At 33.8% G+C, this 23365-nt stretch overlaps 2 protein-coding genes across 3 annotated transcripts; one reads left to right on the top strand and one right to left on the bottom strand.

Moving 5' to 3' along the window:
* Positions 1-2342: 2342 nt before the first annotated feature.
* Positions 2343-22786, bottom strand: LOC7457847 (uncharacterized). 2 transcript variants are annotated; one of them, XR_002983185.2, is made up of 9 exons: positions 22524-22786; positions 19984-20102; positions 8282-8642; positions 7898-8039; positions 7033-7650; positions 5416-5908; positions 4776-4857; positions 3593-3897; positions 2596-2735 (listed from the first exon to the last, which is right to left on the bottom strand). XR_002983185.2 is itself a non-coding variant. In XM_052454896.1 (8 exons), exons 3-8 carry the CDS (start codon positions 8309-8311, stop codon positions 2532-2534), a joined length of 1569 nt encoding a protein of 522 aa, XP_052310856.1. In that variant the 5' UTR covers positions 8312-8642; positions 19984-20102; positions 22524-22774; the 3' UTR covers positions 2343-2531. The 2 variants fall into 2 exon arrangements, 1 of the variants encoding a protein (XP_052310856.1); XM_052454896.1 differs by lacking the exon at positions 3593-3897 and having other exon boundaries at positions 2343-2735; positions 22524-22774.
* On the top strand, positions 14230-22282 carry LOC7457848 (protein TOM THREE HOMOLOG 1). Its single transcript, XM_002311534.4, has 11 exons — positions 14230-14560; positions 14729-14819; positions 14920-14972; positions 15083-15175; positions 15255-15326; positions 18466-18538; positions 18633-18678; positions 20077-20140; positions 20478-20531; positions 20877-20954; positions 21747-22282. The coding sequence occupies exons 1-11, from the start codon at positions 14396-14398 to the stop codon at positions 21837-21839; spliced, it is 882 nt and encodes a 293-aa protein (XP_002311570.2). The 5' UTR covers positions 14230-14395; the 3' UTR covers positions 21840-22282.
* Positions 22787-23365: the final 579 nt, after the last annotated feature.

Here is a 23365-nt window from a genome sequence, read left to right on the forward strand (position 1 = left end):
ATTACAAAATATGATTTCAACGGCAAAAACAAAAAGCCCCTACAGTATCTTTTTGGAAAATAGCTCACTTTTCAAAATTATTTTGCAAATTAACACATTTAATAAAAAAAATTAATGTGTAAGGTTTTTAAGAAAAACATATTTTTTAATTTTTTTTTGTTTAGAAAATTAAATATTATATTTAATGATTATATTTTTTTTATTTAGGATTTTTTCTTTATTTTCAACTTCATGGTAAACATTAGAATGAAATATTCCATATAATTTTGTGTTGATTGCATTTATTGTTTTTCTTTGGTTTATACTTATTTTTTTTTTATATATATTATTTTTTGTTATATCAACAATTTATTGGTTGCACTGTGCTTTTATATAGTGTTTAATATTGTAATTGGGTTGTTTTGGAAAGTATTTTTTATTTAAAAATATATTAAAATAATAATTTTATTATTTTTTAAAATTTATTTTTAATATTATCATATTAAAACAATACAAAAATATAAAAAGTAATTTTTACCCAGCAATGTTTTAACCACATTTCTAAACACCACTATAAAACAATTAATCAATTATTTTATTGTGCTACTAAGTAGAGTAATTCAATGACTCATATTCTGTTTATTTTTGCGTTTTAAAAATGTTTTTGAAAAAATTTAAAAAAAATTTATTTTATTTTTTATTTTAAATTAATATTTTTTGGTGTTTTTAGATCATTTTGATGCATTGATTTCAAAAATAATTTTTAAAAAATAAAAAAATATACTATTTTAATATATTTTCAAATAAAAATATTTTAAAAAACAATCGTAATTATATTTTTAAATATACAGTACACCAACAAAAAAATACTAATTGGTTATGTTATTTTCGTTAGTGCAAGCTACTGAAATTGAAATTGAAATTTTATACTCTCGTTGGCTGCTTTATTCTTATAGAATCATGTTGCCATGGCGACCTCAAACCTATTAAATTTTAACTTCAATTTCATCACAGCTGTACTCAATCCATCCATATATGATTCCTTTTAATTTGGCTAGTGAAATATTTAATTTAACATTTAGAATAGCATTAATTTCTTCAAAAACATATTTCTTAGTATTAAAAAAAAAGTAATGATGATGGAGTAATAAAAAGAATGGAGTCTCAATCTTGAAAAGCCTCGAATTCTTTCTTTCAGACAAGTACTTGATTAGCGGGAGCAAAAACCGTTCCTCGGCAAGAATACTGGTGCCCCTGATACTGGTGTTGATACTCACGTGAGTCCAATCTAGAGGGGAACAGAGGAACAGCCAAAAACAAGGGCAAGGGAGGCGGAGGCGGAGGCGGTCGTAGCGCCGAATGGGTTCTGAAATTAGTGTAAATCAGAAAATTGTTGATGAGTGTTCTCAAGTGGATCGAGTTAACCATCAGAACTCGCCCATCATCATTGCAGTACATGAGCAGGAGGGATCAAGATTACTAGTATCAGAAGAACAAGATCCAAGAAAAGGCAGGGTAGCCAATGATGCGTTCTCATCACCAAACTGTGCTATAAACAAGCCCGTTCAAATTTATTTATTCATTACTCGTGGGGATGGATGAAATGCATGCCCACTGACCTTGGGAATCAAACTTTATATCTCCCAAAGATATGATCCTCTGGTTTGTGCTTGTTTTTCAACAAACTGGGTGGAAAGTGGAGGAAAAAAAGAAGAGAGAAATTGGGAGTGCATCCATTTTTATCACCAGTGTCAATCTATAAAAAGTATTAAAATGAAGAACTTGTAATTTTAGAGAATGACAATCATCGTGGTGACTGAATTAAAAGAATATTATAGATTCAATCAACAGATGATGATGATGATGATCTCAAAGCAATTGTAAATAACAGACAAACTGGATTACTGGAACCGATATATGCTAGAAACAAAGATATTGAAAGCCAAGCAACTGGATAACCAGAGGAAGAACGTCCCTTCTTCAACGGCAACTTGGGGACCAGGCATAGCTGTGGCCAGGGTAGGAAACTCTTGCTGCTGGTGTAAAACATATCTGAAAAGCACGATGTGCTAGAGATCAGAAGCATTCCTAATGAACTTCTCTGACGAATCCAACTTAAATTTAGGAGGCATTGAAATTTTTGAAGGAGAAGAGTTCTCCTTGCACAACTCTGTTTAGGAAATGGATGAGATAAAAGCCATTAGTTAGCAGTCAGTACTATGCATCAGGAGGTCGACTCAAAAACTTTTGGCAGTCCCAAAGCCCTTGATACTATGCCATTACAGTTGGTTTTAGAAGATTTCATTAAATGACGATTGCCCTCCATTGAGGATATCATCGTGATGCAGAGAGAGAGGGGCATGGAAGTAGAGCATCAGAGGAGACTTCATTTTAGATTCACTGGTTCATTACAATTCTTCATAGTAAAAGACCATCTTAATTTTCAAGGACTGGCTTTTGTGTACAAAGGGTACAGGGTAAAGTAAATGGTAGGTTAGGACCAAAAAATCCGAGAAGGAAGACTAGTTCATTTGAGTAATATGTTTCAGGTTTCACCAACACCAACCACAGAAGGTAAACGAGGAAGGAACACGACCAGTTCTACGAATATACTCTGCCTGTTTGTCAGTTTTCGCAGCCTGCCTGTTACTCTTGGCTTCTGCTGTTGCTCGCTTCTCTTCAGCCTTGTGCCTTGCTGCTGCTAGTTTGTTCATAAGCCTATCTTGGGCCTGCCCCCTTATCCTTTCAACCTCCACCTGAAAGGAGTATAGTCGATGAGATGAGTTTCACAGTTCACAATCTCGTACATATAGCAGCTAAAGGCAAAGACAGGGCATTTTATTTTTTTAGGAAATTAGCTCCTGGTATGTTGCAGTATCAGCTGCATGAAAAGCACAGTACACAGGCCATAGAGCACAATATCATGAAATCAGTGTGCAAGCATCCTGGGGTCCTACTATCTTAAACATAATGATTTTGAAATGTGGAAGTAGATTTTTAAGGACTTGTAACTGAAAAAATGAATAACAAGAAAGGCATAGGCACCACTAATGTTACCACGATGCTCAATACAGGTTCCTGCATATCTCGCTGCAACTTTTTAAGAGATATAGACAAGTAGAATTTTGCAGGAAGACAGACCACACGACACCAAATTCACATCAAGCACAGACAAATTTACAATCATATGCACACTCTTGCACAAACATAGTAGACACAAGGATTTCTAGAAATTACTAGTGTAAAATCAATACCTATTTGTCACATGCTTATTGTTGCATTCTACTGCTTTACAATACTAGTTACAACAAAGAAAATCACCGAGGAGCCAATGTACCATGCTCCATTCGTATCACCTACTTGGCATGCTTGGAATCACAACACCTATCCAGCACACTTATTATGCTTATGATTTATGAACAGGAAGGAGCCAGGTCAGCACCTCCTATAGCCAACAGATAGAACTACAGGGGGGGTGGAAACAGTCTCCGGCCCTTCATTTGTATTCAGAGTGAGTTCCACATTATATATTGGTGGGGCACTGGACCTATAATTCATGAAAGCAGACTTCTAAATTAATTTGACCATTGCTAACCATGTCAAATCAGCCCACCTGCTCTTTGCTAATTTCCAACATCAGAATCTTCTTTCCCAAGTTTATGTGGTTGCATGTCAAGCTCTCAATCTTGCACTGGAAGATCCTTTTCCAACATCCAAAGAAAACTCTATTTCCAACTCATCATGTATTAAACCCTTCCTCTTATCCCACTCACACACAAATGATAAACGATGTCAAAGCTCTACTTTCTAAACACGTGCTACATCTTTGGTGAAAACCACTTTAGCTGTGCAGCTTTGCAACTGGATCTTTGCGTACACCAAAGTTTCAATAACAGGAAGGCAGTAAAACACGATGAACTGTTCTCCAGCCAGAATATACCAAACCAATTCAAACTTCAGCTTTAGGTGTCAAATCATATGGTGCATAGCTGAGTTGCATGGATCAAATAACGTTGTATCCAAACCATGCACAATTAGCAACAAAATTAAGATACACTAAATATCATCTACATTCACATTTAATCCCAATGTTCGCATAAAAAAAGATTTTAACTTAATAAAGTAACCTTTTTCTAGTAAAAAAAAAACATTTATGTTGTAATTCTCAATATAAACAATGCTTTTAAGTTCACAATACCAAATTTGTCATCGTTCAATTTCTTTTGAAATAACCATCCAAACCACTTGATATTTTTTTTGGTCTTGCATTTGAGTCAATATTCTATACAGGTTAAAAGTCAAGAAAGTGAGGATTAATATATATGGATGACCCATGAACCATGCTTTAAGCTTCTGGTTTAAGACCCAACATATCAAATGACTCGTGCAAAAGGACTTTCCAGTGATTATCCCTAAAACAATTTTGATAATACAACTAGTCAAAACCACTAGGAGGCTACATGACCAACACTACCCAAGGGTAACAACAGAAACTGGTCCAAACCACAAGGGGTTTCACAGCAACTTTCTCCTTTTACATACATAGAAGCAAGTTGGCTAGTTTAATAGGATACAAACATGCATTAGCACTTAGCTGAGTTTCAAGATGTTCAAATTTCAGTAGCATACACATACAATTCTTTGTATAGAAGGAGGGCTTCAATGCATTCCTATGCACCAGGTGCATCTTCCCCCTTCTTATATTTTTTGGCCAATTTGTTTTTCAAAGAAAGGTAAAAGAGAATTAAAAGATAAAAACATTGCTACAATAGGGAAGAAAAAAAAGTTTTAAATACCTCAATTTTTCTCATCTCAGCTTCAGTTTTTGCTTTTTGATGATTCTCCCATGCATGAATTTTCATCTCTTCACGTTTAAACCTGAGGAATTGCAAGTATTTCCTCTTCAAGCCACATATTGAAAAATAGTAAGCAAATATTAATCAAGCAAAAGTAGTTGCGTGTCCTTTACATTATGACCAGAAAATCCAGAGAAAACTTTTCAGATACATCTTCTATTTCCTTGCTTGAAAAACATCATCTATCCAATGGGGATTTCTACAAGTAATGCAGAGCAACTACTTTATGGAGGCCCAAAAGGAAATCTACCGTGTTGCTTATTCTGGATGAGGCAATGTATATCATGTTGGACGTCACCAAATTATTCTTTCACCTATACCTGGTTTAAGATGTCCCTCAAATTTCTATGTTGTCCAACAGAAACACGTCCACCTAATTTCTATTCTATATGCATATAACCAAAGCTATGCCATGACAGAGGTGTGAAGTTCAGTCATGTTACTTAACTTCCTATTAAGTCAGGTAATGTGTTTATATGTTAAAGATGTCATGTTAAAGCTGGGTGATAAAAAAATATTTGAGAGGGGATAAAAAGAAAGGGAAAGGGAAATTTTAATCAATGGTTTATAGTGAAAACACCTGGCCATATACTTGGCCTTCTCCGCCTCCTCCCATGCTGCTGCACGTGTTTCAATCACATTTTTACTCTGTTGATCAGCTGCTATAATTTTCAGTGAAGTGGATGCGTCCTTGTCCTCCCCCTCTTTGCTAGCCCAGGCTGCAATGTTCATTTTACCTAGCTGTGTCCCTAGAACCATTATTTCTCTCTTGGTTTTCAGTTTTAACTCCTTTTCAGACAATCCCCTGTTTGGATCTAGATGGTCATTGGGAGGATTTGTTGGAGATGAAGCTGGTGCGGTTCTGCCAGGACTTGAAGGCCTGGAAGAAGTTGGACTGCGAATTGGTGTTGTTGCCCTCACTGGAGTTCCTGTCCTAGAAGGCTCTTGACTAGCAATAGGAGTCATTTCTGTACCCATATCTCTCATTGACACAGACCTAGCAGTTGAAGGAGGCGGGATAAATGTAGTTGCACTGTGTATGGCCAAAGATGAATCATGCCTGCTGAGACTGACTGCGAGGGGAAAAAAAAAGAATATGATATACATTCTACAGCATTAATCATTCTTTATGCATAAAAGCATGCATGGATTAGATCTATAATGTCACAATACTTTCTTCTATGCTAAAGGATGTTAATATAATAATGGAAGTAAGAACCTGCTTCTACAGCAGTTGCCAACACTTTCAGACATTTTACAGCTGCAGGTAATACCAGTTTTGTTTTGTTCCATATTTTCATGCTTGTATTGAAATCCAAAAATAATATCAATTTACTATAGAAGAATATTGAATCTATCAGTTTCTACCGAACACTTAAGAGGGAAAAAGGCTAGACTCGTCATCTCTAGCAACAAAGACATATTGTACAGCCAAAGACCATTTGAATTTAGGAGAATCTGTTACGGAACCTGGAAAATAATTTAGGGAAAGATATAGAAATCAGACACATGCTCCCAAAAAAATGGATTAACAAAGTGCAGAAATACCACCTTCATGCTCTCATCCACATATTTTAATTTTCTAGGTGTGCAAAGGAAATAATAAAAACCCTACTAGCTAAACACCAAAATGTCATCAATGCTGTTTAAACATCAGCAGTGAGCGAGAAGAAGATTTGCTGTGAAAGAGATTCCTAAGGCTCTGCTATGCAGAGATGCTACTAGCTACAATATGGTGAAGGTTAATGGAAGACCTAGGATCTGAAAAGGACCCACATAGAACGTGACAGAGACAGTGTTTGCATTAGGCAACCTTTTCAGCTAGAACGTGAGAGAGACAGTGTTTGCATTAGGCAACCTTTTCAGCTACCCAAACAGCTCCTTTAATCACGAGCAATTTGAATGATAAAAAGTTTTTCCTGAAATGGCTGAAGTTTGGAAGAAAGTTGAGAATCAATGCACATGGATATTGATTCATGTTTGCACGTATGCCATCAAATCATCAAATTAATATACCATGAGATTGTAACCAGTTCCACCTGATCCATTTATCCAACTATGTTTAACACCCAATGTAGTAAATCTTTGCGGCATCGAAAGTGTGGGCGATATGAACAAAAAGCAAAGCACGAGTACTATACCAACTGCAGAAGATGTTTAAGCTTATGAACCGAACTCGTTAACAGTTATTTCTTACTTGCTGATTGCCCAGCAGAATTCTCATTCATAAGCACAGGCTTGCCATAGGAATCAACTATTGGGTATGAATCAGCCTCCCAACTTTGAAGTTTCTGCAGACAAGTTTCCTTCTTAGCTTGATTAGTATCAACCCGTTTTGTATCTGGTTCTTCAAATGTAACCACCTTTTGTTCTGGAACTTCTACAACAACCTTTGTAGAAGATTGCCGACTCAGAGCATTACCCGTCTTCCGCGGTCCTTGTCCACCTTGCACCTGAGCATGCCCTGTTTTAGGCCGGTTCCAAGTGGGGCTTGCTATCCACTTCTGGGCATCATCCCATTTGGATGGTGCTGGTTTTGAGAACGGAGCAAGGGGTACTCTTTGTGGGGCCCGCTCAGCCTTTTGAAAATCAGAAATCGAGGAGAGCACAATTGCAGTTTCATTACTTTTATCATAATCAAAAGATGGGACTTCCTGGCTCCTGATTCTTGAATTGACAAAAGATTGATCCTTCAATCTACTACCATCACTGACCATCTGTGATGCAGCCCTGGAATCAGCTGTTGTTGAAGCAGGGAATTCGGGAAGCACGTTGACAACATCTACATCTTTGCAATTATCAGAACTGCCGCCACCTACGCACGTTACGAGATATAGAATCGGATATCAAATGCAGAAACATAATCCAACTGGATCCCTTTATTCACATTTTAAGGCCTTGTTTGATTGAACATCACATTTCTTTTATTTCTTGTTTTAGTGAACGTGTGATCAAATCTAACCCCTATCACCACAGCCCAAAAAATAAAAAGAAAAGGAAAACAAATCACAGATGCAGTCATGCAGACATAACAAGAATTAGAAAACAGGCATCTTCCCTACCAGTTTCATCGAGGTGATTAAGTTGAGATCTGAACGCGTTAGAGGATTCAAGCTCTTCCTCTTGTTCTTGTTGATTTCTCTTCTTTTCCACTCCTAGAATCATGCTTCTCAGTTTCCCCGGTGACAATCCTCCCCCTCCTCCCTGTTTTCCACCCCCGATATACATACAACTAAATTAGTACAGGGTCCATCTTTTTTTCTCACGAAAATTAAAAAGAAACTATGGTAGGGTTTTGGCGTGAATGTGTGTGACAGACCAAACGGTGAGAAAAAAGAGAGATCATTATTTCTTATAAAAGGAAATGGTGAGCAATTAATAAAGCACATTGGATGAAGAGAAAGTGATAAAGAAAAGAAAGAAAATCATGATGAATCAGTAAGTACCTGAGGCTTTTCGATCCTTTCGTAATCCATTCTTTCTTAACGCTAAGCTATTTCAAGCAAAATTCATGCTGTTGCTGCTGTGTTTGTACATTGCGTGTGCTGCTCGCCTTCCTTTTCTTGCTTGCTTCGGCTTATCTTGTGCTTCTCGGACTGGTGACTGAGGAGTCATTTCAGCTGACAAATGTTGGAGTTTGGGCCTCTACTCTGGTCTGGACAGACAATCAATCCTGACAAGGAGAGTATCCCTCTATACTCTACAAGTGTCTGTTTTTCATGGGATTTCTCTTGGACTCTGGTCAAAATACACTGACGACATATCTGGTAACTGGAAACAGTAATGAATCCACGACATATTCGGTAACTGGAAACAGTAATGAATCCATTTGTAAGTTATTTTCCCATCCCTGACGTGTTGATGATGTTAGACTTTAGTCTCTAAGTTCCAAAAACCCTGCGTTGTAGTTCCTGGGGGTGTAAAACAGTGCCAATATTAAACCATTCTAGGTTTTTTATAAGTTTTATAGGATGAGAGAATATAAGTATCTTCCTTTTTGTTTTACATTTTGTGTTGTCAATTTATATTAAAATTGACAAAATGTTCATCAATTGACCTCAATCAATAAACGTCATCATTTAGGCTATTAGAAAGAGATCGAATTACATTTTTCAGAAATATAGGGACTGTAATGAACGTTTTGTTAAGAAATTGAGCTTTTCGTCCTCTAGCCACTATCGGAGTGATTTGGTGGCGGAGCGGTTCTGTACCAACAATAATAAGGCCTCGATTAGTAACGCGGCTCATTTTATAAGAATTTAAAATTTTATAAAAAAATTATATACTTTAATATTTTAATATTAAAAAAATTAAAAAATATATTATTTTAATATATTTCATAAATTATTTTTAAAAACAACTATTATTATAATATTAACCACTACCTGATTAAAATCACGAAAGAAGGGTTCTCGGATAAATGGCTTGCATGTTTTTTTTTTAATGTCCTAATTGAGATAATTATTGAATTTTTAATATTTATAAAGTTCAAATAAAAGAAAAAACTTGTTCATTATTTTAAAAGTGCTTTTAAAAAAATTCAATTTTTTTTTTTTTTACTTCAAATTAATATATTTTTGGTGTTTTTAGATTATTTTAATGTACTGATATCAAATATGATTTTTAAAAAATAAAAAAATATTATTTTAATATATTTATAAATAAAAAATACTTTAAAAAATAACCACAACCACACTCCTATACCAGCTGATAGGGTGATTGATAAAATTACAGGGTTTTTTTTTTTTTATTTTTATTGGTGGTGACAGGGTTTGGTCATTAGTGACCTTGTGGTATTATTTTTATATAGACAGACCTGTGATTTTGATTTAGGTAATTTAGTTGCTTGGTATTTGAATGTTAAGGTACTGTGAATCATTTCATCCAGAATCCACTTATTTTTTTATTTATTTATTTATTTTGAATCTTAAACGGAGAAAGATTCATATAACAATTTTTTATTGCTTCCGATTTTAGAAAGATAGGAATACATTTTTATTGATTTTTTTATGAAGTGATTAAAAAATGATTTTTTTGTAAATACTTATTTATTTATTTTAAAATTTAAAAGTATTTCTTATATTTTATCTATTTATTAATTGCTGGAAATAAATTCATGCACAAAAATAAAAACTTCATGGAAAAAATTTAAAAGATAAACATAACTGGATATTTATAGTCTACAACCCGCTAAATGCGTAGCTAAAGCAACACCTCCTGTTGCAGATTGACTGAAACATCACTGGTGATAGTAAAACACTATAGATAGATATAACAATAGTCAGGGTTTAGTTTAATGGATTAGATGTTTAGCTCTTTAAATATTATTAATTTAAATGTTATAAACTTTGGAAGTACTAAAAATTTATATCATTGTTAATTTTAAGATCTCAAAAAAAATAATTCAGATATATATAAACTGGTCTGAATACTTATAGTTAACCAAAAAAACATTATAGTTAACCTTAAGAGGCATAGCTTATCTAGTCAAGTCTTGAGTTTGTTTCCCAAATGTCACCAGTTCGAGTGCCACAAACCTTATGATCACTGGAGACTTCTATGATCGTTAACTTTAGAGCCTCGGATGATTAGTCGAGGTACGCGTAAACTGGTCCGGACACTCAAAATTAACAAAAAAAAACATTATAGTTAACTATGAGGGGTGTAGTTCATCTAGTCAAGCCTCTGGTTTGCTCCCCAGAGGTCAGTAGTTCGAGTATAACAAACCCTGAAGTTACTGGAAATTTATATAATGATTAATTTTAAAGCTTTGAGAAATTAATCGAGATATATATAAATTCATTCCGACTCCTATAGTTGTTAGGAAAAAAAAAACCATATAGTCTACAAAACATGCCATGCCATTGGTTAGAGGATAGAAACAACAAAAGGCGAAAACAAGATGACACCCCGTGATTGATTGAGGGTTTGATCAGTTCTAATCAGCTGAAGCTGCTGCTTGTTCACAGGAACTTGTCGTCTCTGTGAAGGACAAACTTTCCTTCCCTCACTTTAATTAACTCAGGACCAAACTTTTAATTATCCTGTATTGTACCGGTTTATTTGGGGTTGTGATGGTGTGTTTGGTATTATAACAGTGATGTTGATTTAAAATATATTTTATTTAGAAATATATTAAAATAAATTATTTTATTTTAAAAAAATTATTTTTAATACCAAAGTAATCTAAAAATATTAAAATAAATTATTTTAAACAAATAAAATTTAAAATTTGATAGAACACGTTTCGACTGTTGCAAATTAACTAACATGGAAGTGATTGTGATATTTTTATTTTTAAAAATTTATTTTTGATATTATTAAAATATAAAAAAATATATAATTTAATTTTTAATTTTTCATGAAAACACCTAAGTTTCCCACGGGGCCACTGCTTCCATTATCAAAGACGACAGGCATTTCTGTGTATTCTCTGCTGTGCATGTACCTTGAATGCAAACCATCATTGCATCCCTCGTTTTTAACTAACAATATTATTCGTGCAATTCTGCATGGTTATTTTAAAATTTGTATTTATCTAACTATATAATAATTAAAATAAATATTTGTACATGTCTTGATAATTTAAAACTCAAGAAAAAAAGTGTTTTTTAATTAAAATTCTCTTTTCTTATTTATGTATTTCATTTTTGTTTGGAAAAGGACATCTTTTTTATTGGTTAGTGTGCATTTTTTTAAATAAGAACTTAAGATAATTAAAATAAATATTTGTAAGAATTTCAGTGATTTAAATTAAAAAAAACAATGCTCCTTCTTTATTTACGCACTTCTTTTTTGTTTTGATTAAAAACATGTTTTTTATTAAAAAATAAAAAACTTATCATAGCCTAGAAAGCAAATTTCAATAATAAAATTAAAAATTATACCTTGATAATTTTCACCCAACCACACGAAGGAAATAAAATAATAATTAATTTAATAAAAATAAAAATAAATAAATATTTTAATTCATTAAATTATTATGAGCCATTTTTTTAATCCATACATGATAGTTTATTAAGTAACTGCTAATATTACCAGGAAAACTGTAATTTTACTGGAAAAATACGATATAATCAAATGATTTTCTAAATATTATTATGATATTTTTATTCAAAGAGAAATTTATTTTAAAATGTAAAAAATTAAATAAATAAATAAGCTATTGAAATGTTACAAAACAAAAACTTTGCTTTTTTTGAGATTGCGAGCTTATTTGATATATAATAACAATTTTTTTAAAAGTATTTTTTAAAATGTATATAAATAATTTTTTTATTTTAAAAAATTATTTTTGATATCAACATATCAAAATAATTTTAAAAGATAATAAATATATTATTTTATTTGATGGTTAAGTTTAAAAAAATTATATTTGTTCCTGAACCTGTTTTGATATATTAGTTTTAAAAGATATATGACATATTTATTTATGTTAAGAAGATAAATATCTCATCACTGTCTAGAGACTATAATGGTTAAAAAAAGAGTAAATTTCTTTGTATTCTTCATGAATTTTCAATGATGAATACATCAATTCTGAGAGGTATAGCTTAATTGATTAAGTTCTAAATTTGCTCTCTAAATATTACTAGTTCGAGTCCTATAAATTTTAAAGTCACTGTAAACTTACATGATCATTAATTTTAAGACTCATGAGATTAATTAAGATACATATAAGTTGACCTAAATACCTACATCAATAAAAAATAAAAAAATAAATCAACCACAACATGGATATATCATTAAAAAAATATTTCCAACCAAATACAGATATTATATCTGTAACAATAATATTTTAAAAAGGCATGTAAGTTTTTTTTTTTACTAAACAACCCCTTTAGTTTACAACCAAGAAAAATGAAAATGGTCCGATGCCACTCACTTGGTGCGGGTAACAAGACGAATTAATTCCCCTAAGTGGAATTGATCATGTGAATTGTTTATTTAATTGAATTATGCGTTAAACCATGTTTTAATTTTATTTTATTTTTTAAGTTTTTGAATATTTTGATGTATGGTTATAAAAATATTTTTTTCTAAAAAAATATTTTAATATATCTACAAATAAAAAGACACTTTAAAATTTCTAATGTACTCCCATCAGCCATTAAAATGAAAGCACTGAATTGATAAGACCTGTTTCTTTTTATATTTTAAAAGTATTTTTTTAAAAAAATAAATTTTATTATTATTTTTATTTTAAATTAATATATTTTTAGTGTTTTTAAATCATTTTGATGCACTGAGATCAAAAATAATTTTTAAAAATAAAAAATATTATTTTAATTTATTTAAATAAAAAAACTTTAAAAAATAACCATTATTTCATTTTCAAACAAACTTTATGCTGTACGAAATGTTTTCAACAGATTAAAACAAAACAAAACATCTTTGCCGTCGATGCTGTTGACATCTATTCAGTACGTAAAAAAATATCTTTCAATTGATAGCTATTTTCCGGTAGAAAGAAAATGAAAGATTTGTTTAAAACTTTCACATATGCATCGATACTTCATCACAGATAATATTTTTATACACAGAACATTTCGTGATGTTTTAATAGATGATTTTTTTATATATTAACGTTCTCGTTAAAGCCTCACGGAGGGGGGGAAAAAGGTGTCAACGGAACTCAAACTGAATTAGACAGAACTACCCGAATCCGGTCCAAAAGCATGGCCGGAACTAAGAAGTGGGAAGGCAAAAATTTAACCCCACCTGAATCACAACCATCCTTTAATACCAATTTCTGCACGACTCCAAACCAAACACACTTTTGGGCTAGACACTTCTGTTTCAAAACGGTCTTTAACATGGTAAAAACTTAAAAGGGATTGAAATGTCAAGTGAGCGCATGGGAGGAAGTATTTTATGTTTTTTAATGCGTTTTAAAATTGTGTTATTTTTGAAAAATTATATATAAATTTTTTTAGTATTTTTTATGGTTTAATATTTAAAATAAAAAAACAAAAAATACTATAATATATTTTTAAGTAAAAATACTTTTAAAAAACACCAATATTATAATATCAAACACCTTCAACGTCTCTCTTAAACGCAGAAAATCATCCAAATACCACCGGCTACAGCCGGTACATAAGCGTATCTCCTATGAAAAACCTTCTAAAATCGATAACTTCACTATTTTCTCCTTTCTTTTTTTGCCGGCATTTTTCACTTTTTTTTTCACCCCTTCTGTATAGATACTGTTTGTTACTGTATTATTGTTTACTGTTTAAATTAAATTTTATTTTAAAATATATTAAAATAATATTTTTTTATTTATTTTTATGATGAATACATTAAAATAATCCGAAAATAATTAAAAATAATTAATTTGAAATAATAAAAAAAAAACAAGATAAAAATGGGCAAATAACCATTTCCAATAAAAACAAAAAAATTCTTAAGAAAACAAAACGCGACCAGATTCCATTTTCCTCTCCTCACAATTATTTTTTTTTAAAAAAAACACAAAAATCGAGCTGTTTTCTTCCTTCTCTATTTCAAATTGATTAAAAAAAGCAATCGGCGGAAATCAATATCTCCGGCGAGTAATGGAGGAAGGAAGCAGCGGCGTAGAAATGGCCGGGGCGGTGATCGCTTTCGAATTGAAAGAGGCGTCGAGTTGGTGGCAAGATATTAACGAATCACCGGTCTGGCAAGATCGCATCTTTCACGTTCTCGCCGCCCTCTACGGTCTCGTTGCCGCCGTTGCTCTTGTACGTCCGCCACACCTCCCTTACCTTTTCTTATGTCTGCTAAGTTAGCCCTATATTATCTATCTTTTGTCAATTTATGCATGCGAATGATGAGTCTTAGGAATTTCTAGGGTTTCAAATTGATGAATGGAGAGGTGGGTAATTTGAACTTGTTTGATCGTGTTGTAGATTCAATTGATAAGGATACAATTGAGAGTTCCAGAATACGGCTGGACTACGCAGAAGGTTTTTCATTTTCTCAACTTCCTCGTGAATGGGGGTTTGTATTTCAACATTTTCAAATTTCACGAAGTAAACAAATTTGGTTTTCATTGTGATTGTATTATGTTATATTCACCGTGGTTCATTCTGTATCGCAGCTCGATGCCTATTGTTTGTTTTTCGCCGGAATATAGAAAGCATCCATCCATCGGTAGGGGAGTGCTCGACTTTTAATATATATATATATATATATATATATATATATATATATTGGTTTATAATGATTTCTGATTGGTAAACTTGATGATTTTTGTTACTCAGATTTTCCAACATATCCTCCTTGATTCCCCTAGTCTTGCATTCTTCACAACATACGCTCTTTTGGTTCTGTTCTGGGCAGAGATTTACTATCAGGTTGAGTTTTTTTGGCAGTTTAGTTAATTAATTTAATATCTGGTCCAACTCTGTTATGACTTTGACATATATTAAACAGGCACGTGCCATATCTACTGATGGACTCAGGCCAAGTTTCTTTACAATTAATGCGGTGGTTTATGCCATTCAGGTGAAATTTCTCCTCCATTTTTTCACTATTAATCGAAGTGAAGGGGAGGATTCAAAGTCGAATACCTTCTTTGTGGAAGCTAGTCAGCTTCATTAAAGGCGTGATATTTACTGTAATATTTTGCAGTTCTTTTTGTTACATTCAGCGAATTGTTTTGAATGTTATTGAAGAGCATTGATTAAGGCAAACCCTTAATCAGGAATATTCTTAAGATGAACCCACACAACAACTTTGTAAATACTAGATACTGTGATTTAGATTATTTGGGTGACCACTTGTGTGTAGATATTTCGTCTTTTACATGCAAAGGAGATATTATCTTTTACCTTATTTGGCAGATTGCCTTTTCATTATTAACGTTTCAATTATTTCAGAATCAGATACATGAAATTTTTTTGAGGTTTGCATATTTCACCCCATTAGTGTAACAACTAGGAACAATTGGGATATCTTGTGATTTGCTGACGAGGTAGCACTTAGTATTGTTGCATGGGATTCCAGGCATGGAATCTGAGGTTTAGGGATTGGGAAAGTGATCTAGCATAAAGAGCATGCCCAGCTGAGCGGGGAAAATTGGTAAATGGAGATGGTGTGTTGGAGTTTCTGATATCAATTGGGTTTTGTTTGGTTTAGAAGTCCTATGACTTCATAATCGGTTTTGATTTTTAGGTATGAAGATATAGAATTGAAAGATCAAGTATAATAGAAGTGACGGATGCTATGATTTCATGGAGAACATTGTTTTTCTTGTCATGTTGCCCCCTTGACAAAGATTTTGATAATAAAGAAATCATAATGAGCTGCCGTTGATGCATACTACTCATTTGGATGTCCTATAATTGATTGCCTTGACAATGTTGGCTGGTTGTATGGAATTTTTTTCATGTGTACATGCAAGCATGTATGTTTCTGTATAGTCCTTTTTTTGGAAGTTAATGATTGTTGACTGGCAAGTCCAGTAGGTCTGTCGTCTGTTTTGGGCTTCCTTAAAGCTTCTAAATGGGCTTTTTTTTGTGGAATAATGGAAATATGCACGAGTATGACCAAAATTTACCTATGTGCTCTGTCTCTTGCCCACTTTTCAAACTTTCTCTTCACACCCTTCCTTATTCTTCATATTTTGTCTTCTACCTCGCAATCTTCTTTATTTAAGTTCTTCATCCTGTTATGTTATTTTTTGAGGGGTATGGAGATGCTTTGAGCTCTTGATCTTGTCTTCTCTCCTTTTCCTTCACCCCCTCCTCTTTTTATGTGCTCGCATCTTGCCTAATCAAAGGATCAAGGTGAAAATTTCATTTTATGCTTTATTGAGGATGCAAACTACAGCTAGAGCATATGATACCAATGTTTCAATGCGATCATTAGTAAATGCAAGTATAAAGCTACTGGTTAATTGACAAAGGAATGCATAAAAATGTTTTTAAAGTTAGACATGTAGATTTTCTTACTCCATATCAGGTATTAGGTACTATGAAACTTGCGATCACATTTCTCGGCACCCTCTAGTGACACTGAAGCGTTGATGACAGCTAGGGAGTGTTTTTTTTTAGGTCCAGCCTGCTTTCCAAACTACTTTTTGCTTGTAAAGGCATCAAATTGATGCTTTTTTAGGTGGTTTTCGATGTTCTTGATGTGCTGATGTAAAAAATGAAAAACAAATATGAAAAAACATCATTTTAATGCATTTTCAATTAAAAAGCACTTTTGAAAAACACCTTGCACCGCATTACCAAACACACGCTTGGGACCTTCCCTATCCAATACTACCTTTTAGAAAAGAAGTTACATTTTTTACTACTGTTGCTAGTGGGTGTTAACGTGCTTGTGTTTGTAGCTGAACTGATAAACCAAACATGTTAGCAATTTCTTTGGCATATAGATTCCCATCAAAATGGCTGCTAGTGTTCATCGTAGATGCTTCTCTGAATTTTTGAATTATGAACTTGGAAAATATGTGGTGTTCTTGGTCAAAGCCTTTTTTTTCTCAATTGGTGAAACAAATTGTCTTTTTTGGGATTCTCAGGAATTGAAATTTTTGCAATCTGCTGCATAGGTCATTCGAGACTTGGTTCCTGTACTTCCAATTTCAGTTTTCACCTCCCTTGTACTTTGGACCATTTTAAATTGTCTTTCTGTTAGGTTTCAATCCATTTTAATGCCAAAAAATGAGAAGCATTAAATCCCCCTTTTTCTCTCTTTCTCCTGTTCTTTTCTTTTCTCCACCTCCTCTTTCACTTTTCTATCTACCCCCCCTCACCAGCCACCACTTTTATCCTCCCTCCTCTTTGCCTTCCTTCTGCTGTTATGCGTCTAATCTTTGCACAAATGTCGGTTTTGGTCTTGTTGGGATTTTGCGTTTTGGAGATGGTGGTGGTGGACAAAAAGGGTAGTACTTGTTGATGATAATAGCAGTGCTGTTTGGGTGATCGGTGATCTCCTCCTCCTTTTCCTCCTACATGTCTTGAAATTTGGGACTATGTTTTGAAGAAGATGATGATGATGATGATGGGGTCTTCTTGGGGAACATCCTGCAATTCTTTCATTATTTTGTAGTAAAAGAGAGAATGAGAGTAATAAATATTGTTTGATGGCTGGTGAGAGGGAGGAGAGGGAAGGGAAAGATGGGGAGGAGAAAAGAAAGAGAAGGAACAAAAAGAGAAAAAGAAAGGAACAAAAAGAAAAAAGAAGAGATTTTATGTTTTTTCCATTAAAATGGATGTAGACCTAATAGAAGGATCCAATTTCAAATGGCCCAAAGTACAAGGGAGGTGAAACCTGAAATTAGAAGTACCGAGACTAGGTCTCAGATGACCTCAATTTCAAGGGAGGTTAGGCAAGTTTAGCCTTTTTTAAGCCCGTCATTTGGTCTGGACCATAATCTGGCTATGCATAGTAACATTTGTTGAAGGATTGAGAATTTTGTGTGATACTTTATGGACTATCCGTTTATATGTCTGGGCAAGTTGTTCAGTTATTACTGGACTGTTTGCCAAATTCTTTGCAGGCCTGGTTTTTGTTTGTTGGTCCATACTTATGGGCACACTGGGGTATTGCTGTATTGACTACTTTGCAAATTGACCAGAATGATCTGCAGCATATTAACTTTAACTCTGGTTTTCTTTGATTTAATCAATTCCAGATTGCTATGTGGTTGGTGTTGGCTTGGAAAACTGTTCCGATTGCTGTCATCCTATCAAAGATGTTCTTTGCAGGTTCTTTACTTTACACAATAAACTTCTCTGCATACCTGGTAACTCTCTAGTGGTAATACAGACAGTTTGTTCTTAACATCGATATTCTTGGCAGGTGTGTCTTTGTTTGCAGCTCTTGGTTTCCTACTCTATGGAGGAAGGTAACACTTCTGTTTTTTCATTGCTATATATGCTTGACGCACAAGCAAGTTCAATATATGCAGCATGTCATATACGGTATTAGCACTTGGAAAATCTATAAATGGTATTTAAATTCTATATGAATGTTATTGGTGGGCGTGGATTGATCCCCCATTCTATGCTAGTCAACATATTTGTTTATCAGAATACTCAAAGCCATGGCAGTGTTTTAATTCCCGGTACTAAATTATTGTCAATGACACACAAAATAGTGATATTTCCGTTGGGCATTGATATAGGTTCAGATATCCTTTAAAATGCAACTATCCTACCTGTTAATAACTATTTCTTTGTGACATCATATCCATCTGGAAGTTTCAGTGCTATGTTAATTGGCTTGCCAAATTCATGACAGTGCTGTGTCATTTCACCATTCTCTTACCTGGAATGAGGCGTAAAAGTTTATTTATTCCAGGTCTAAAACGGATCCATAGCTAGTTGCTAGTTACTGGTGGAGATTGGTTAGGTTGACAGCACGTTGTTTTTTTTTTTTTTTTTAATAAAAAAAAGAAGCAATTGGAGATCTTATTAAGACATATTTCTAGGGTAGCAAATGCCAACTGCTATTTACTTTGATGAGTTGATCTGATGGGATGGGATTTTCCTCCAAGCGAGTTCTGGTTGGGATTTTCTTATGAAGGGACTCTGCTGGAGCAATTTTTCACGTGTTCTAATTGTTGCTTAAGTTGTGTTAGTTTCTGGGCATGTTTTCATGTTTCATACACCACTCTATAAAAGATGCTCTCAATGCTCGGTTCATAATGGGTTGTGAGAATCAGATTTTTTCTGTGTCCTGTCCCACCTGCTATCGTATTTGACTAGCCTACTTCTTGCAGAGGAAGTTAGACATTAAACATATTTGCCAAAAAAAAAAAAAACCAAGAAGAGATGGTGGGTTCTGTCATCTCTGCTGCTGCATCAGATCTGGCTGGCAAGATTGTCTGACTTGTCTATGATGTCTCCAATTGTTAGGATCCTCGAGCCATTCATGTAGTGCATTTTGATCATCTTAATCCTAGGGTAAACATTCAGCCAATAAATTGGTTCCTGTATGGGTCCAGTCATGGTTCTGTTTTTCGTGGAATGGGTTGAAATAAAGTGTTAGTTGCTTGGGGCCACTTTAAAAGTTTTATGAGGATGCCAGTGGTTGCTGCTTATCTAGTTATCTCTGTTCAGAGTGCTGTGTTTCTTCTAATTGCAACAGTTTGTGTTTGCACAGTCATGCAATATGATGAACTTGTATGTGAAAGCCTTTTAGCATGTACCTTTGATTCCTCTTCTTGCTTGATTTTGTTCTCCTGGAAGATAAAGCGTCTTACATAAGTATCTGTACCTTTTGAATCGTCATCTTTTGGCAGGCTCTTCTTAATGTTGCGGCGATTCCCTGTGGAATCCAAAGGGAGGCGTAAGAAATTGCAAGAGGTAATTATAGTTTAAAAGTACATTTCTGTAAATCAAGTTCCTGAGTTTCTTGCGTCATGATGTGTTAGTCGCTCAAATGAACCCAATGTGTATTATATGATTCAGATTAAACACATTACTCAAACTTAGATTTACAATCTAAACCCATTCAAATCTCGTATTAATCAACTACCTTGATAGTAATGCAATCTGTATGACCCTCCACTATCTTGTGTTGCCTGCTGTGGTAGAAAATATTTTCCATTGGACTATATGATTTTCTTCTTTAATATATCTGTGTACACGGTTTTTTCATTTATCAAGTGTTTTTCATTTCTTCTGTTTGGTTTTTGAACAGGTTGGCTATGTGACCACCATATGTTTCTTATGCTTCCTCGTTAGATGCATTATGGTGAGTTTATATTTATGTTTTTGCAGATTCTCTTTTCTACCCTTGACTTTTGGGGGGATGATGCCTTGTATTGGATAGAAGTTTTAAAATGGTCAACTAAGTGCTTGCATGAGAATTAGAGTATATTTCTGTTTAACTATCGTAAATGACAATGTTTCCTTTAAATTGGTTAGCTGTTTATTATTAAATGAGAAATGGAGTCCGTATAACTTTATGTTTCTTGTAAATTGGTTACCCCTGAAAGTTACATTTGCTTTGCTAAGACCTGAAACTCTATTTGTTTCATGATGTCTAGATCTGAAGTTTCTCTAAGTTTAGCTTGTACTGTTTTTTTCTTATGCTCAGATATGCTTCAATGCATTTGATAAAGCTGCAGACCTTGATGTGTTGGATCATCCTGTTCTAAACTTCATATATTACTTGGTAAGTTTGCAATGTTTTCATACTGACAAGCTAGTGAAAGTTTGTGGCGTGTTTTGTTTATCAAAACATTAATTTTAAAGGCTGCTTCATGATGGTTTTCTCACTGGTAGCTAAACATAAAGTCAAAGGTGCAGACACACATCACAAACATCAAGAAAGTTCCCCTTTATCAATCTTCTCATTGAATTATCTTCAGCTGTTTGCAATTTTTTCTGGTTTATGATATGAAATATCTGGATCTATAGATGTTGGAGAGTTTGAGAATGATAGGAGTTTGGTGTTCCTAAATGGACCTTGTTTGAACGCGATCAGCTCTGCTGGAATTTATATCAAATATTATTTTGAGGTGGCTTGGCATTGTATTTGGTGATATTTTGTTGTGAAAAAATAATTTGTGAACTTAGAATTCCATATGCTTTTGAAATTTGAATAGAATCATGGATGATAGTTGTGCATCTCTGGATTTCCAAAGGCGGTTTTTGAAGTTCTCGAAGAATTGCTTACCTTTTGCCTTTGATTCTAAGATTTCATTTCCTCATTGCATCCTTCACAATATTCAATGATTCTTGTTTGAAGTGGACTTCTACACAATGGCTCTTGCTTTCGTTAGTTTTTGGTTTTTGGGATTTTTTCTCTAATCTAATTATGTGAGTTGTGTATCTATGGCTTTCTACGGTGTTCTGATTGCATGGTTCTGCTGTTTGTTTTTGAACCGCTCAGAAGTGTAGTTTCTATCTACCTCTTAGAGAGAGTGCTTTTGATATGTCTGTCTTTCCATGTTTTTCCCTGCAGCTGGTGGAGATTTTACCTTCAACTTTGGTTCTTTTCATTTTAAGGAAATTGCCTCCAAAACGTGGTATCACACAGTATCATCCCATACGTTAAAAGAATTGGATGTAAGTGTATGATGGAATGGAAACCTCAAGAATGGCTTTTAATGCTTCCATTCATTTTGGAGATGCTGTGATCTTACAAAGAAGAGACGGGGGAGAGCCAAAGTGAGTTGTTACTTTAGAATCTGCAAGCTAATTTCATAGATGTAAAATGTCACTTATTCTTGGTAGGAGGCCATGGATGTGTTGAAAAAGCAATGACCTTCCAAGTACTGGAGTATTTCTTACAGTTAGTGTTCTAATCTGTGCTTCATGTCCTGCTTTGTATGCTTGGTGCTCTATTGTGTCTACAAGTTTGCAAGCAACCATACATGCACATGAAAATAGTGGAAAAAAGTTGTTTGTTGTACCATAGGCTTGTGTTTCTTATACTGGATTCTGTAAAAAGTTCTTCAGTGCTCTGAGTTCTGTGAATGGATGGGTATTCTCTCTTCACCTTGTCTAATCTGTTAGAGAAAGATGTAATTGTTTGTCCTAACAAGCCTTAAAATCAACTCTAATGGGCCAATTGCTCTTGAAAGTCGTAGCAAGCAGCAAGCGAACAAAAATTTAAATCGAGCTTTCGGAAAATTTCAGTTCTCGTGAGTTTTTCATATATATATATATAGACAAATCTAATCATGAAAATTCTAGTAGAAGCATTCATGAAAATTATCCACAGCTGAGAAGAACGTACCTGGTATATTTCCTGTGCAAGAACATCTCTGAACTGGTGGTGCTGGTTCTTCTCCCCATACTCTGCTGTGATTCTTTCACCAAGCTAAATGATTTTCGTCTGACGAGTTTGGTCTCTTGAAAAGGAGTTTGAGTTTTACGAAGTTTGACTGGTAGATAAATGTCTGTTTGGTTCCGAGCTCTTCCTCTCTGGTCTTAGTAGCATTTTGAATGGTAGGTTTGCAGGCATATGCTTCACGCGTATATTTCATTCTTCAATTATAGACATTTGCGCATTGCGTTGCGTTGCGTTGCGCGCGGATTTTATAATATCTATTGCCAGGTTCACATTTTCATTGTGGTCTAGAGCCACAGGAACATATAAATAAAGAGAGAAAAGGCCCAGTTAGAGGCAAGAATTAAACAAGATAAACAAAGAATAAGATCGTGAAAAAACAAAAATAAATAAATTATGATGCAAGGCTCGAAGGAAGCGTATATTTTTGGGCTGGGCCTAGGACCAAGGAGAATAGTTTGCTGTTTATATAATATGAATTATTATATTAATTATAATTGTAATTTTAATATATAATTATAAAAGATAAGAATTTGAGGGTGTCTATACAATGTTTTAGTACTGGTCTAGTACTCACAAATCACTATTTATTGGGTTTTTTTTTTGTTTTTGCATTCTAATCATTTTAGTTTTTAAATTTTATGTTTCGATCATTTCTGTTACACTCCTTGACAATTGAGTAATGAGTGAGGGATGCGCTAAGAGGGAAAAGAGAGAAAAAATTTGATCTGCCATACAAAAAAAACTCTGATCTCGGTGTCATCAAGTTAGTCTTCGAAAGGGAAGTT

Source organism: Populus trichocarpa, chromosome 8 (assembly GCF_000002775.5).
Source record: "Populus trichocarpa isolate Nisqually-1 chromosome 8, P.trichocarpa_v4.1, whole genome shotgun sequence".
NCBI classification, from domain to species: domain Eukaryota; kingdom Viridiplantae; phylum Streptophyta; class Magnoliopsida; order Malpighiales; family Salicaceae; genus Populus; species Populus trichocarpa.

Bases quoted from the DNA above. Each gene is read 5' to 3' on its own strand.
- LOC7457847 (XM_052454896.1), bottom strand. From the start codon at position 8,311: ATGGATTACGAAAGGATCGAAAAGCCTCAG. The intron at 8,040-8,281 runs GTACTTACTGAT...GGTGGAAAACAG, and splicing joins AAAGGATCGAAAAGCCTCAG to GGAGGAGGGGGAGGATTGTC. The intron at 4,858-5,415 runs GTGTTTTCACTA...GCAATTCCTCAG, and splicing joins AAGGCCAAGTATATGGCCAG to GTTTAAACGTGAAGAGATGA.
- LOC7457848 (XM_002311534.4), top strand. From the start codon at position 14,396: ATGGAGGAAGGAAGCAGCGGCGTAGAAATGGCCGGGGCGGTGATCGCT. The intron at 14,820-14,919 runs GTTTGTATTTCA...TCTGTATCGCAG, and splicing joins CAACTTCCTCGTGAATGGGG to CTCGATGCCTATTGTTTGTT. The intron at 15,176-15,254 runs GTTGAGTTTTTT...TATATTAAACAG, and splicing joins GGGCAGAGATTTACTATCAG to GCACGTGCCATATCTACTGA.